This window comes from Giraffa tippelskirchi, chromosome 8 (genome assembly GCF_054371585.1).
Source record: "Giraffa tippelskirchi isolate mGirTip1 chromosome 8, T2T-mGirTip1v1.2.pri, whole genome shotgun sequence".
In the NCBI taxonomy this organism is placed as follows: domain Eukaryota; kingdom Metazoa; phylum Chordata; class Mammalia; order Artiodactyla; family Giraffidae; genus Giraffa; species Giraffa tippelskirchi.
This window is the reverse complement of record NC_137282.1, coordinates 66,843,437-66,856,911: the sequence shown is the minus strand read 5'-3', so window position 1 is coordinate 66,856,911 and position 13,475 is coordinate 66,843,437. Positions and strand designations below refer to the sequence as shown.

The 13,475-nt window shown below is 53.7% G+C and overlaps 1 protein-coding gene across 1 annotated transcript; it reads left to right on the top strand.

Moving 5' to 3' along the window:
* The first annotated feature begins 5,833 nt into the window (after positions 1-5,833).
* LOC145517215 (uncharacterized) lies at positions 5,834-7,640 on the top strand. The gene is made up of 3 exons (XM_081519483.1): positions 5,834-6,026; positions 6,426-6,738; positions 6,991-7,640. The coding sequence occupies exons 1-3, from the start codon at positions 5,892-5,894 to the stop codon at positions 7,617-7,619; spliced, it is 1,077 nt and encodes a 358-aa protein (XP_081375609.1). The 5' UTR covers positions 5,834-5,891; the 3' UTR covers positions 7,620-7,640.
* Positions 7,641-13,475: the final 5,835 nt, after the last annotated feature.

Sequence of the window (13,475 nt, the reverse complement as noted above, 5' to 3'; positions counted from 1 at the left end):
TTTGGGAACACTGTTGTGTAACTCTGGTGATACTGTGTTACCATCACCACTTTGTAGTTTCAGACCCGTTCCATCTTTATGCCCCACCCCCCAACAAAGCCTGGATTCAAGGCAAGCACGCCCTGTTCATCCCTCCGCCCGATCCTGAACACAGTTTCATCTTTTCCTTCTGCATTCCTTCCTATATTCTTGGTGTCCCCAATCAATGACTCTCAGTGAAATGACTGAAGGAGTTTTTTTCGGACGCTCCACCTACTGTAAGACTCCACTGGAGAGTTCTCATGTTTATGTCCTTTGAACTAGCCTTTGATAGCTGAAAGGACGTTGTACGTCCTTTCAAGATACCATGTGCCAAACGAAGCCCTTTTGGCAAATGCCATCATTATCTCCAGGCAGGCATTGCTGTTTGAAGGGTGCCATCTCAGCCAGAAGGCAGAGGCTGAGCTCCTCTTGTTGCACCAGCTCCCAAAAGAAGCCAAGAAAGGGAGCTGGAACAACAAACCACCCCAACGCCCAGGAAAGCGTTCTTCATGACAGAAGGCTAGAAAATGACCCAACATCCTTGTGGCCCAGAACCCCTCTAGAAATTCACTGTTCCATAAAAAAGAGAAACAGATGGGAAGTTCCAAGGAGAGGCAATGCCCATGGCCAGTGTATTTTAGAGACGGCCTGACCGCTCCGGGGAAGACACGCACTGACAGAACCCCTTGGGAAACAGCCGTGATAGTCCTCACTGTCGTAAGGGATTCCTCTGGGGACAACCTGCCCTGGGCACCACACGAGGGAGCAGACCGGCTTCTCTTCCTCTGCCCCCACACCATTCACTCATGAAGGCAGCTCAGGTGTTCTCATGCCCTGCCTGCCTGCCTGCCTGGCTCATCCGTGAGCTGTGACCACCTCCAGGACAGGACTCCACCTTCTGCTCTCTGTGTACCGTGAATCTGCACACAGTGGGCTTTCAGAACCTTAGGAGACTTGAGCCATTCCCACTCGAGCCAGAACCCTCCCCAGGAAGGAAAACAGCTGTGGAGTCCTTTTGGCCCCAGCACTGGTTCCGAAACCCTGGCGGCTCCTAGAGCCTCTACGGTGTGAAGAGGGAGGTCCCTTTTGACAGAGCTTTCCGGCCGTCAGATCTAAGCTGCTGTTTCACTGTCAGCTGTGTCTCTTCCGTTGCAGTGTTGCAGGTGGGCCACGCTGCTCCAAAGGAGCTCACAAGCTGAGTTTCAAGGGAGGTATTGAGAGGACAGGGATGGCTACAACGTGCTGCAAACTGAGTGAGGGTCCCCACAATCCTCAGCAAAGGTGTGTGGTGTGCAAGTGGGGAGTAGAGGGCCCCCAAGTTCCAAAGGAAGGGAGGTACTCGGGAGCTAAAGCCCTTGGCTGCTGTGGTAGCAGCTGCAGATGGCAGCTCGTCCACAGTGCACTTCGAATGAGGTCATATGAGCGGGACTCTGGAAATGGCTCCGAAATCCAGAGAAAGGGGTCAGGGTATGTGGGAATCCGGCGGGGGTGGGGGGTGGATGAAGGAAGGTGTCCTTCCTCTCTCCAGTGCAATTTGGTTTGGTGAGTCTCAAAGCTACCAGATGGCACTTCCCAAGTCAGGCCCCCGCAGGAATCAGGGTGGGCTGCATGCCTCGGCCCCTGCCACAGGGACAAGCCACACCAGTGGCCTCCCTGAGCTCCAATGGCCGGATCTGGGGGTTCTGTCTGGGTGCACACCTGCTTGTTCTGGCCAAGTTCCCCGCTTCTCTGAGCACCAGCTTCAACCTCTCGAATGAGGACATCGATTGCTACCTTGGCACGTTACTCTCTTCATCCTGTGAAGACTCATTAGGCTTATCCTACAATTACTAGCTGGCCCGAGGAGATATCTCCTGAATCCAGATTAAGCTGGAGTCTCCCAGGCTCATCTGGCATGTCTTCCCTGAAGTCTGCCAAAACCCACACCCTTGCGTTTCCAGGGACTCCCCTTAGCCAGCTGGGCAGAAAACCCAGCATGTTTCAAACAAGCTGACAGACAAGCGGGAGAGGACTCACGGGCAGACGGCTTCCCTCAGGTCTCGGGTGGAGCTCTGGGACCACAGCAGCAACAGGCCATCCCAGTCCCTGGGCTCAGCAGCGCCCTCATTCTCACGCCGGCGGCTCTGCCCTGAGGGGAGCAGGAAGGTCACCAACTGCCGCAGGCGGACCTCACGCCCCTCCCACTTATGGAGCCTGACCTCCCCCGGCCCCACCCCTTCCCCTACCCCAGCAGGACGAGAGCTCCTCTTCCCCTGGCTTCTAACGTGAGGCCCGGCCCTGGGCCCCGATTGGGCACTGCCCCAGTCCGGAGCCAATCACAGTGGCCAAGGAGGTGGAAGGCACCGATTGGCCAGGGCCAGGTCATGTGACCATACTCCCCAGGAAACTCAAATATTACCAAGATTCCCTAAGAAACCAATGAACAAAATTATCCAGTAAAGGCAAACCGTACTTTTTAATGAGGCCAAAGTCACAGGAAAAAAAAAAAAAAAAGCTTCACAATGAAGTGCTCAAGGAAGCTGCAAAATAAACTTTCAGAAAAGTTTAGTAGTTTTTTTAATAGGGTGACGGAGAGCTATACCTATCCCATATATGTGAATTTAGGTTTAAACTAGATTTCCCTTGGCTATTTTATAAGACAAAAAAACCCACATCACCCCCTTTCACTCCCCCCCACACCCAAAAAGTGTTTTAATCTATTGAATTTTTGTGTCCTCAGTTGTGTCTGATTCACGGCAACTCACGATCTCTACACAGCCAGGCTCTTCCGTCCATGGAATTCAGGGCAATTTTTTCTGTCACAGTAAATGCCCACCCTGGGTGATCCAAACGGAAGGGCTCAGAGGCTCCTGAGAGACTAACTCCTTTCAGCTGAGCACAGAGCTGGCTCCTCACTGGGATGCCTGTGGCCTGGGGCTCCCAGAGGGGAGAGCAGCACTCGCCCCACCGTGTGGTCACTGCTGGAAGTGCAGGCTGCTCCTCACTCCCCCTTGACAGTGTCCCTGAGGGCAGAACAGTGTGAAGTTAATCAAGGTGGAAACGCAAACTCCAATGCAAGCAAACTTCCCTCAAGGTCTCCAATACCACTCAGGAACAGGGTATTGGAAACTGCAGGGGATGACATGAATGAAGATGGAGACTTGACACCTTACACCGAGTTCACTTCCAGTTATCCCTAGACAAACATTCCATGAAAACTTGTCACAAATCTAGAGGAACAATGAGCCGAAACCGGACACGTGCTTTGAGTCTTCACACACAAAACTAAAAGGCAGTCCACAAAAAAAACCAGGAGAATACAGTGGACTTTGCAAAATCAAAGATATCTACTGTGGGAAAGACCTCAGTACAAAAGCAAAAGACAGGTCACACATCGCGAGACGAATGAGTGGAAACACAAAGCTTATCAAGGATGTGTCTCCAAACAGACAAAGAACACCAACACAACAAGCCTGTGAAAACTAGGGAAAGGTCTGAAGGGACACCAGACTGAGGAAGACACACACAGAGTATCCCGGATGATGTCCAGCACTGAGGGCCTGAAGAATCAACAGTCTAGTTGTACCTCCTCAGGCCTGTGTGACCCTGGGTGAGGCCTCTGTTTCCCGGTGGCCCTGAGAGATGGACAGGGAGGAAGGGGAAGAGAAATCACTTGCATTTCTAATACTCACAGCAAAGTCTTCCAATGAGAAGGGAATTATCACCCCCACTGACAATGCCATTCACTGAAGTGATCCCCACGGGTCCATCTAACCCAGAAGGGAAGGAAGGACCTGTTCTCACAAAACGGCGAGAGATGGAAGAAGGAAGATCAAGCCCACACCAATCCCTGGAAAGAGAAGCTGTGCTCAGGGCTTGAAAGAATTCCTATTTGGAAAATGATATCCCAGCCCCACAAGGCAATCCACAGCTTCGATGCTATTCCTCCCAAAATGCCAATGCATTTTCGCACCCAACCAAGAATTGCAAAAGGGGTACGGAAACAGAAAAGAGCCTAAATTGTCAATACAATCCGACGAAAAAGCCCCGATACGGACATCCAAGGTTGTGTGAAAGGAAATTAGACGACCAAACTAGGATCCTCAGGAGAGTATCGGAGAAGGCAATGGCGACCCACTCCAGTACTCTTGCCTGGAAAATGCCCTGGACGGAGGAGCCTGGTAGGCTGCAGGCCATGGGGTCGCGCAGAGTCAGACACGACTGAAGTGACTTAGCCGCAGCAGCAGCAGCAGGAGCCGGACAGTATGCTATTGGGAATACAACAACACACACAGATCCAGATCGATGGAATAAAGTTGAGGGTCCAGACACAGACCCCAGCATCCATGCTCAACTCATCTCTGACACAGAAGGGGAGAATATCCAAATGGGAACAAGAAAGCCTCTTCAATACATGTCCATGGGAAAACCAGACAGCTACATCTGAAGAACGCTATTGGTTTTGATCTCAGACCACCTCAATATCGGGGAAAACCTCACCCTAAAGGCTGATGTCATGAGATAGCTAGAAAGAAGCGTAGGTCAAAGGCTCCTTAACATCAGAGTCTCCTTGCCATTTGCTGGGCGGAGGTAGAAATGGGTCTCTTCAAGTAAGGGAAAGAGGTACACGAAGTACACCAATGGGTTTCCATCCAATGGAACCTCTTCACAACAGAGAAGCTAAGCAAGCATTCACAAATGCAAAAGAGAGGAAACGGAACACGAGAGACTCCTTGCAAGTGGTGTATCTGAGAAGGGGTTCATATGGAAAGAGACGAAGAATGCACAGCACTCAGATTCCAAGAAACACCACCACCACCCTTGACCCTTCCCCCATGACCAACTCCGACCTAAAGCCTTTCTCTCCCTCTAACCTATCCCTAAAACATAACCCTCATCTAATCATATACATGTGCATTCCTAGCATCCATCCGTCCACACACGAGAGAGAAAGAGGAAGACACAGACTGAATTGAGAAAGGAAAAGAGAGGGACACAGCCAGAGAGAGACACGGAACCAAAGAGAGGAAAGGAGTCGATGGTCCAGACTTTTCATCAATCTGTCTCGAAGGTAGAAGCAATGACAGCGCCCATCCACCCCAGAAGGGGGAAAAGGACGGAAGGTTTGGAGAGGAAAAGACAAGAACGCAGGGAGCCATTAGAAGCTCAGCCACCCGCAGAAGCCGAGCTGGGACACTTGAACAGAATCTCAATGGAAACAGAGGACCAGAAAGTTGGCCACTCTTTTCTATAAGAGAGGGAGACCTTCGAGTCTTCCTTTCGGTCCTCCAACTTGGATGCGGGGTCTCAAAACAGTCAGGAGGGGGAGTGCCTTTTCCTGGGTACCACGGCACATCCAGGCCTCGTTCTGCCCCATTCTGTGCTGTGTCAGCCCAGGAAGGAATCTTTCTTTCTGAAGTCTCAGCGCACACGCTCCACGTGATATCGGCCCCAGGTGGAAAGGCATGGAGCTGCTCGTAGGCCGACAGACCTAGGAAGCAGATGGGAGAATGACCGCCACTCTGCAGATGGAGAGACTGGGGAAACCCTGAGGGGCATATGCTTGTCCAGGGCCACACCACTTATGAGAAGAAGGAGCCTGGTCTGAGAGCAGCGGGGCCCTCGGAGCTCAGGCCCTGGCTGCACCCAGGCCTCCCCAGGGCTGTCGGCTGGGCTGGGTGGGTGTCAGTGTGCCTGCACATGGCTTAAGGGTGGTGGTCGAGCAGTCAGAAACCCAGAGATTCCCTTGGGAAGTTTTGGGGAAGGGACCTCAGCACGAACCCCAGGAAATGATGTCACCTGCCGGCAACAGAACCCAACAGAACCCGCAACCCGGGTATCCAGGCCTCGAGAGCGGAGAGGAGCCCCCAGCCAGATCACTTGCTGCCGAGATGTTCTGCTGTTTGCCCCTGCCCAGAGGCCGGGGCCTCAGGAGAGCTCACAGGCAGTGTGCGTGGGCACCCTGTCGACGTTGGCTCAGGGCACCCCCGAGACGCCTCTGGCCCTTTGCCCGGAGAAACAGAAAGGTAACACGGGGAGCCCCAGGCCGGGCCAGGCCACCTCTCCCATGCCACCCGGAAACACCGGGTCCTTTGCCTGTGTGTGTGGATGCGGGTTTCTCGGGGTGTGTCTCCCTCAAGGAAGCCCAGGTGGATGTGGGGTCAGAAGCCTGCGGACAAGTTGTGTCCACACCCCAGGGGAGAGCATGCTGGGCGGGATGGGGAGAGTGCGGGCAGGGCCGGCCGCCCAGGCTGACCTCACACCCTCAGGTGGGTCTCTTTCCTCCCGGGTGGGGATCTGAGCAGACACACGTCTCTGACCCTTCTGGGCAGAGAAGTTCGAGCAGGCCGAAGCAGCGGCTCCACTGGCCAGGCCCAGCTCGGAAAACTCCCAGCATGGCTGGCTGACGGTCACTGTCGTTGCAGAGCTTCCCACGTGATGAGGCCGAGGACGGGGACACCCCATCCAGCTCCCGGAGGGAGGGGTCGGAGCACCACCCCCCCGCCCGTGAGGCCCAGTGCAGGCTCCAGGTGAGCGTGCCCACGGAGGCATCAGCCCCACCGGGGGCGAAGCGGAGGCGGGGAAGGCCTGCTGCCGAGACACCGCCCAGGATACACCCGGCGGCCCAGTCTGAGGCTGCCACGGAGCTCAGCACACCCGGCTCCGACCCAGAGTCCCGAGAACCCCGGCCTCTGAGGCAGCAGGAGGACCTGGAGCCCAGCACGCCAGAGCACAGAGGTGAGGACGCTGGGGCTGGTGTACGGGAGTGTGTGCGGAGGGGGTGCTGAGCTACACAGGGACGAGTCCCCGAAAGCTGCTGCTGGGCCTGCAGCAAGCGCTGGCCTCACACCCCCCGCCCCCCATCTTGCACACTTCAGTCCCAAAAGACAGCCGACCCTGGGTATTCTTTGGGAATCTCTTGGAAGCTTTCTGTCCCGGGATACGCACATGCCAAGGCTGGCCTGCGGGCAAACGATGCTTCTCCCACAGCTCTAGCACTGGCCTCCAACTGGAACCAGGCTCCACTTCCCAGACCTGTCCCTACAGAGGTGGTGGCTCCAGGTGCAGGACCCAGGGATCCACCGAGGGCAGATGGAGAACCGAGACTTGCCCTCGCAGAGACACCAGGCCAGCTGGGTACTGGCCAGCACACCGGGCAGATCGGATCTCCGTGCCTGCAGGACCCCCAGCCCCAGGCACTGATGTCCCACCCCCTCAGCCAGAACCTCCACCTCCACGTGCACCTCTACCTGCTCGGCCTTTGGCAGGAGAACCCGAGGCAGAGGAGGAGTCACCGCCTCGGCAGGGAGAGCCTGCCCTGGCTCCCGCGCAACACCCAGACGCCCACGATGACTCACCCACCCCTGCAGGGAGAACGAGCCCCCGCTCTGGACAGAGACCCAGAGCCCTTGCCGGAAACACCACGTCCAGGGGAGCGGTCGGCTCTGCAGCCTCCATCCCTGTCTGCTCACCGTGGACGCCGTCAACTCGGTCTGCCCCCAGGGGACATGGAGTTCCTTTCCCCCGAACTGCTTTGCATTTGGTTTGTTTCCACCTTTCTGGTGATGTTTTCTTTTTTGCGTGGTTTCCTGTATTTTTGTTGGTTAAGTTGGGATTAGTAAACTTTTTCATCATTGTTGCAATTTGGGAACACTGTTGTGTAACTCTGGTGATACTGTGTTACCATCACCACTTTGTAGTTTCAGACCCGTTCCATCTTTATGCCCCACCCCCCAACAAAGCCTGGATTCAAGGCAAGCACGCCCTGTTCATCCCTCCGCCCGATCCTGAACACAATTTCATCTTTTCCTTCTGCATTCCTTCCTATATTCTTGGTGTCCCCAATCAATGACTCTCAGTGAAATGACTGAAGGAGTTTTTTTCGGACGCTCCACCTACTGTAAGACTCCACTGGAGAGTTCTCATGTTTATGTCCTTTGAACTAGCCTTTGATAGCTGAAAGGACGTTGTACGTCCTTTCAAGATACCATGTGCCAAACGAAGCCCTTTTGGCAAATGCCATCATTATCTCCAGGCAGGCATTGCTGTTTGAAGGGTGCCATCTCAGCCAGAAGGCAGAGGCTGAGCTCCTCTTGTTGCACCAGCTCCCAAAAGAAGCCAAGAAAGGGAGCTGGAACAACAAACCACCCCAACGCCCAGGAAAGCGTTCTTCATGACAGAAGGCTAGAAAATGACCCAACATCCTTGTGGCCCAGAACCCCTCTAGAAATTCACTGTTCCATAAAAAAGAGAAACAGATGGGAAGTTCCAAGGAGAGGCAATGCCCATGGCCAGTGTATTTTAGAGACGGCCTGACCGCTCCGGGGAAGACACGCACTGACAGAACCCCTTGGGAAACAGCCGTGATAGTCCTCACTGTCGTAAGGGATTCCTCTGGGGACAACCTGCCCTGGGCACCACACGAGGGAGCAGACCGGCTTCTCTTCCTCTGCCCCCACACCATTCACTCATGAAGGCAGCTCAGGTGTTCTCATGCCCTGCCTGCCTGCCTGCCTGGCTCATCCGTGAGCTGTGGCCACCTCCAGGACAGGACTCCACCTTCTGCTCTCTGTGTACCGTGAATCTGCACACAGTGGGCTTTCAGAACCTTAGGAGACTTGAGCCATTCCCACTCGAGCCAGAACCCTCCCCAGGAAGGAAAACAGCTGTGGAGTCCTTTTGGCCCCAGCACTGGTTCCGAAACCCTGGCGGCTCCTAGAGCCTCTACGGTGTGAAGAGGGAGGTCCCTTTTGACAGAGCTTTCCGGCCGTCAGATCTAAGCTGCTGTTTCACTGTCAGCTGTGTCTCTTCCATTGCAGTGTTGCAGGTGGGCCACGCTGCTCCAAAGGAGCTCACAAGCTGAGTTTCAAGGGAGGTATTGAGAGGACAGGGATGGCTACAACGTGCTGCAAACTGAGTGAGGGTCCCCACAATCCTCAGCAAAGGTGTGTGGTGTGCAAGTGGGGAGTAGAGGGCCCCCAAGTTCCAAAGGAAGGGAGGTACTCGGGAGCTAAAGCCCTTGGCTGCTGTGGTAGCAGCTGCAGATGGCAGCTCGTCCACAGTGCACTTCGAATGAGGTCATATGAGCGGGACTCTGGAAATGGCTCCGAAATCCAGAGAAAGGGGTCAGGGTATGTGGGAATCCGGCGGGGGTGGGGGGTGGATGAAGGAAGGTGTCCTTCCTCTCTCCAGTGCAATTTGGTTTGGTGAGTCTCAAAGCTACCAGATGGCACTTCCCAAGTCAGGCCCCCGCAGGAATCAGGGTGGGCTGCATGCCTCGGCCCCTGCCACAGGGACAAGCCACACCAGTGGCCTCCCTGAGCTCCAATGGCCGGATCTGGGGGTTCTGTCTGGGTGCACACCTGCTTGTTCTGGCCAAGTTCCCCGCTTCTCTGAGCACCAGCTTCAACCTCTCGAATGAGGACATCGATTGCTACCTTGGCACGTTACTCTCTTCATCCTGTGAAGACTCATTAGGCTTATCCTACAATTACTAGCTGGCCCGAGGAGATATCTCCTGAATCCAGATTAAGCTGGAGTCTCCCAGGCTCATCTGGCATGTCTTCCCTGAAGTCTGCCAAAACCCACACCCTTGCGTTTCCAGGGACTCCCCTTAGCCAGCTGGGCAGAAAACCCAGCATGTTTCAAACAAGCTGACAGACAAGCGGGAGAGGACTCACGGGCAGACGGCTTCCCTCAGGTCTCGGGTGGAGCTCTGGGACCACAGCAGCAACAGGCCATCCCAGTCCCTGGGCTCAGCAGCGCCCTCATTCTCACGCCGGCGGCTCTGCCCTGAGGGGAGCAGGAAGGTCACCAACTGCCGCAGGCGGACCTCACGCCCCTCCCACTTATGGAGCCTGACCTCCCCCGGCCCCACCCCTTCCCCTACCCCAGCAGGACGAGAGCTCCTCTTCCCCTGGCTTCTAACGTGAGGCCCGGCCCTGGGCCCCGATTGGGCACTGCCCCAGTCCGGAGCCAATCACAGTGGCCAAGGAGGTGGAAGGCACCGATTGGCCAGGGCCAGGTCATGTGACCATACTCCCCAGGAAACTCAAATATTACCAAGATTCCCTAAGAAACCAATGAACAAAATTATCCAGTAAAGGCAAACCGTACTTTTTAATGAGGCCAAAGTCACAGGAAAAAAAAAAAAAAAGCTTCACAATGAAGTGCTCAAGGAAGCTGCAAAATAAACTTTCAGAAAAGTTTAGTAGTTTTTTTAATAGGGTGACGGAGAGCTATACCTATCCCATATATGTGAATTTAGGTTTAAACTAGATTTCCCTTGGCTATTTTATAAGACAAAAAAACCCACATCACCCCCTTTCACTCCCCCCCACACCCAAAAAGTGTTTTAATCTATTGAATTTTTGTGTCCTCAGTTGTGTCTGATTCACGGCAACTCACGATCTCTACACAGCCAGGCTCTTCCGTCCATGGAATTCAGGGCAATTTTTTCTGTCACAGTAAATGCCCACCCTGGGTGATCCAAACGGAAGGGCTCAGAGGCTCCTGAGAGACTAACTCCTTTCAGCTGAGCACAGAGCTGGCTCCTCACTGGGATGCCTGTGGCCTGGGGCTCCCAGAGGGGAGAGCAGCACTCGCCCCACCGTGTGGTCACTGCTGGAAGTGCAGGCTGCTCCTCACTCCCCCTTGACAGTGTCCCTGAGGGCAGAACAGTGTGAAGTTAATCAAGGTGGAAACGCAAACTCCAATGCAAGCAAACTTCCCTCAAGGTCTCCAATACCACTCAGGAACAGGGTATTGGAAACTGCAGGGGATGACATGAATGAAGATGGAGACTTGACACCTTACACCGAGTTCACTTCCAGTTATCCCTAGACAAACATTCCATGAAAACTTGTCACAAATCTAGAGGAACAATGAGCCGAAACCGGACACGTGCTTTGAGTCTTCACACACAAAACTAAAAGGCAGTCCACAAAAAAAACCAGGAGAATACAGTGGACTTTGCAAAATCAAAGATATCTACTGTGGGAAAGACCTCAGTACAAAAGCAAAAGACAGGTCACACATCGCGAGACGAATGAGTGGAAACACAAAGCTTATCAAGGATGTGTCTCCAAACAGACAAAGAACACCAACACAACAAGCCTGTGAAAACTAGGGAAAGGTCTGAAGGGACACCAGACTGAGGAAGACACACACAGAGTATCCCGGATGATGTCCAGCACTGAGGGCCTGAAGAATCAACAGTCTAGTTGTACCTCCTCAGGCCTGTGTGACCCTGGGTGAGGCCTCTGTTTCCCGGTGGCTCTGAGAGATGGACAGGGAGGAAGGGGAAGAGAAATCACTTGCATTTCTAATACTCACAGCAAAGTCTTCCAATGAGAAGGGAATTATCACCCCCACTGACAATGCCATTCACTGAAGTGATCCCCACGGGTCCATCTAACCCAGAAGGGAAGGAAGGACCTGTTCTCACAAAACGGCGAGAGATGGAAGAAGGAAGATCAAGCCCACACCAATCCCTGGAAAGAGAAGCTGTGCTCAGGGCTTGAAAGAATTCCTATTTGGAAAATGATATCCCAGCCCCACAAGGCAATCCACAGCTTCGATGCTATTCCTCCCAAAATGCCAATGCATTTTCGCACCCAACCAAGAATTGCAAAAGGGGTACGGAAACAGAAAAGAGCCTAAATTGTCAATACAATCCGACGAAAAAGCCCCGATACGGACATCCAAGGTTGTGTGAAAGGAAATTAGACGACCAAACTAGGATCCTCAGGAGAGTATCGGAGAAGGCAATGGCGACCCACTCCAGTACTCTTGCCTGGAAAATGCCCTGGACGGAGGAGCCTGGTAGGCTGCAGGCCATGGGGTCGCGCAGAGTCAGACACGACTGAAGTGACTTAGCCGCAGCAGCAGCAGCAGGAGCCGGACAGTATGCTATTGGGAATACAACAACACACACAGATCCAGATCGATGGAATAAAGTTGAGGGTCCAGACACAGACCCCAGCATCCATGCTCAACTCATCTCTGACACAGAAGGGGAGAATATCCAAATGGGAACAAGAAAGCCTCTTCAATACATGTCCATGGGAAAACCAGACAGCTACATCTGAAGAACGCTATTGGTTTTGATCTCAGACCACCTCAATATCGGGGAAAACCTCACCCTAAAGGCTGATGTCATGAGATAGCTAGAAAGAAGCGTAGGTCAAAGGCTCCTTAACATCAGAGTCTCCTTGCCATTTGCTGGGCGGAGGTAGAAATGGGTCTCTTCAAGTAAGGGAAAGAGGTACACGAAGTACACCAATGGGTTTCCATCCAATGGAACCTCTTCACAACAGAGAAGCTAAGCAAGCATTCACAAATGCAAAAGAGAGGAAACGGAACACGAGAGACTCCTTGCAAGTGGTGTATCTGAGAAGGGGTTCATATGGAAAGAGACGAAGAATGCACAGCACTCAGATTCCAAGAAACACCACCACCACCCTTGACCCTTCCCCCATGACCAACTCCGACCTAAAGCCTTTCTCTCCCTCTAACCTATCCCTAAAACATAACCCTCATCTAATCATATACATGTGCATTCCTAGCATCCATCCGTCCACACACGAGAGAGAAAGAGGAAGACACAGACTGAATTGAGAAAGGAAAAGAGAGGGACACAGCCAGAGAGAGACACGGAACCAAAGAGAGGAAAGGAGTCGATGGTCCAGACTTTTCATCAATCTGTCTCGAAGGTAGAAGCAATGACAGCGCCCATCCACCCCAGAAGGGGGAAAAGGACGGAAGGTTTGGAGAGGAAAAGACAAGAACGCAGGGAGCCATTAGAAGCTCAGCCACCCGCAGAAGCCGAGCTGGGACACTTGAACAGAATCTCAATGGAAACAGAGGACCAGAAAGTTGGCCACTCTTTTCTATAAGAGAGGGAGACCTTCGAGTCTTCCTTTCGGTCCTCCAACTTGGATGCGGGGTCTCAAAACAGTCAGGAGGGGGAGTGCCTTTTCCTGGGTACCACGGCACATCCAGGCCTCGTTCTGCCCCATTCTGTGCTGTGTCAGCCCAGGAAGGAATCTTTCTTTCTGAAGTCTCAGCGCACACGCTCCACGTGATATCGGCCCCAGGTGGAAAGGCATGGAGCTGCTCGTAGGCCGACAGACCTAGGAAGCAGATGGGAGAATGACCGCCACTCTGCAGATGGAGAGACTGGGGAAACCCTGAGGGGCATATGCTTGTCCAGGGCCACACCACTTATGAGAAGAAGGAGCCTGGTCTGAGAGCAGCGGGGCCCTCGGAGCTCAGGCCCTGGCTGCACCCAGGCCTCCCCAGGGCTGTCGGCTGGGCTGGGTGGGTGTCAGTGTGCCTGCACATGGCTTAAGGGTGGTGGTCGAGCAGTCAGAAACCCAGAGATTCCCTTGGGAAGTTTTGGGGAAGGGACCTCAGCACGAACCCCAGGAAATGATGTCACCTGCCGGCAACAGAACCCAACAGAACCCGCAACC

What these genes read in the sequence shown, in the direction of transcription:
- LOC145517215 (XM_081519483.1), top strand. Translation starts at nt 5,892, where the DNA reads ATGTTCTGCTGTTTGCCCCTGCCCAGAGGCCGGGGCCTCAGGAGAGCT. An exon ending in TTGCCCGGAGAAACAGAAAG is followed by an intron (nt 6,027 to 6,425) that starts GTAACACGGGGA and finishes CTGTCGTTGCAG; the next exon opens with AGCTTCCCACGTGATGAGGC. An exon ending in CAGCACGCCAGAGCACAGAG is followed by an intron (nt 6,739 to 6,990) that starts GTGAGGACGCTG and finishes CTTCTCCCACAG; the next exon opens with CTCTAGCACTGGCCTCCAAC.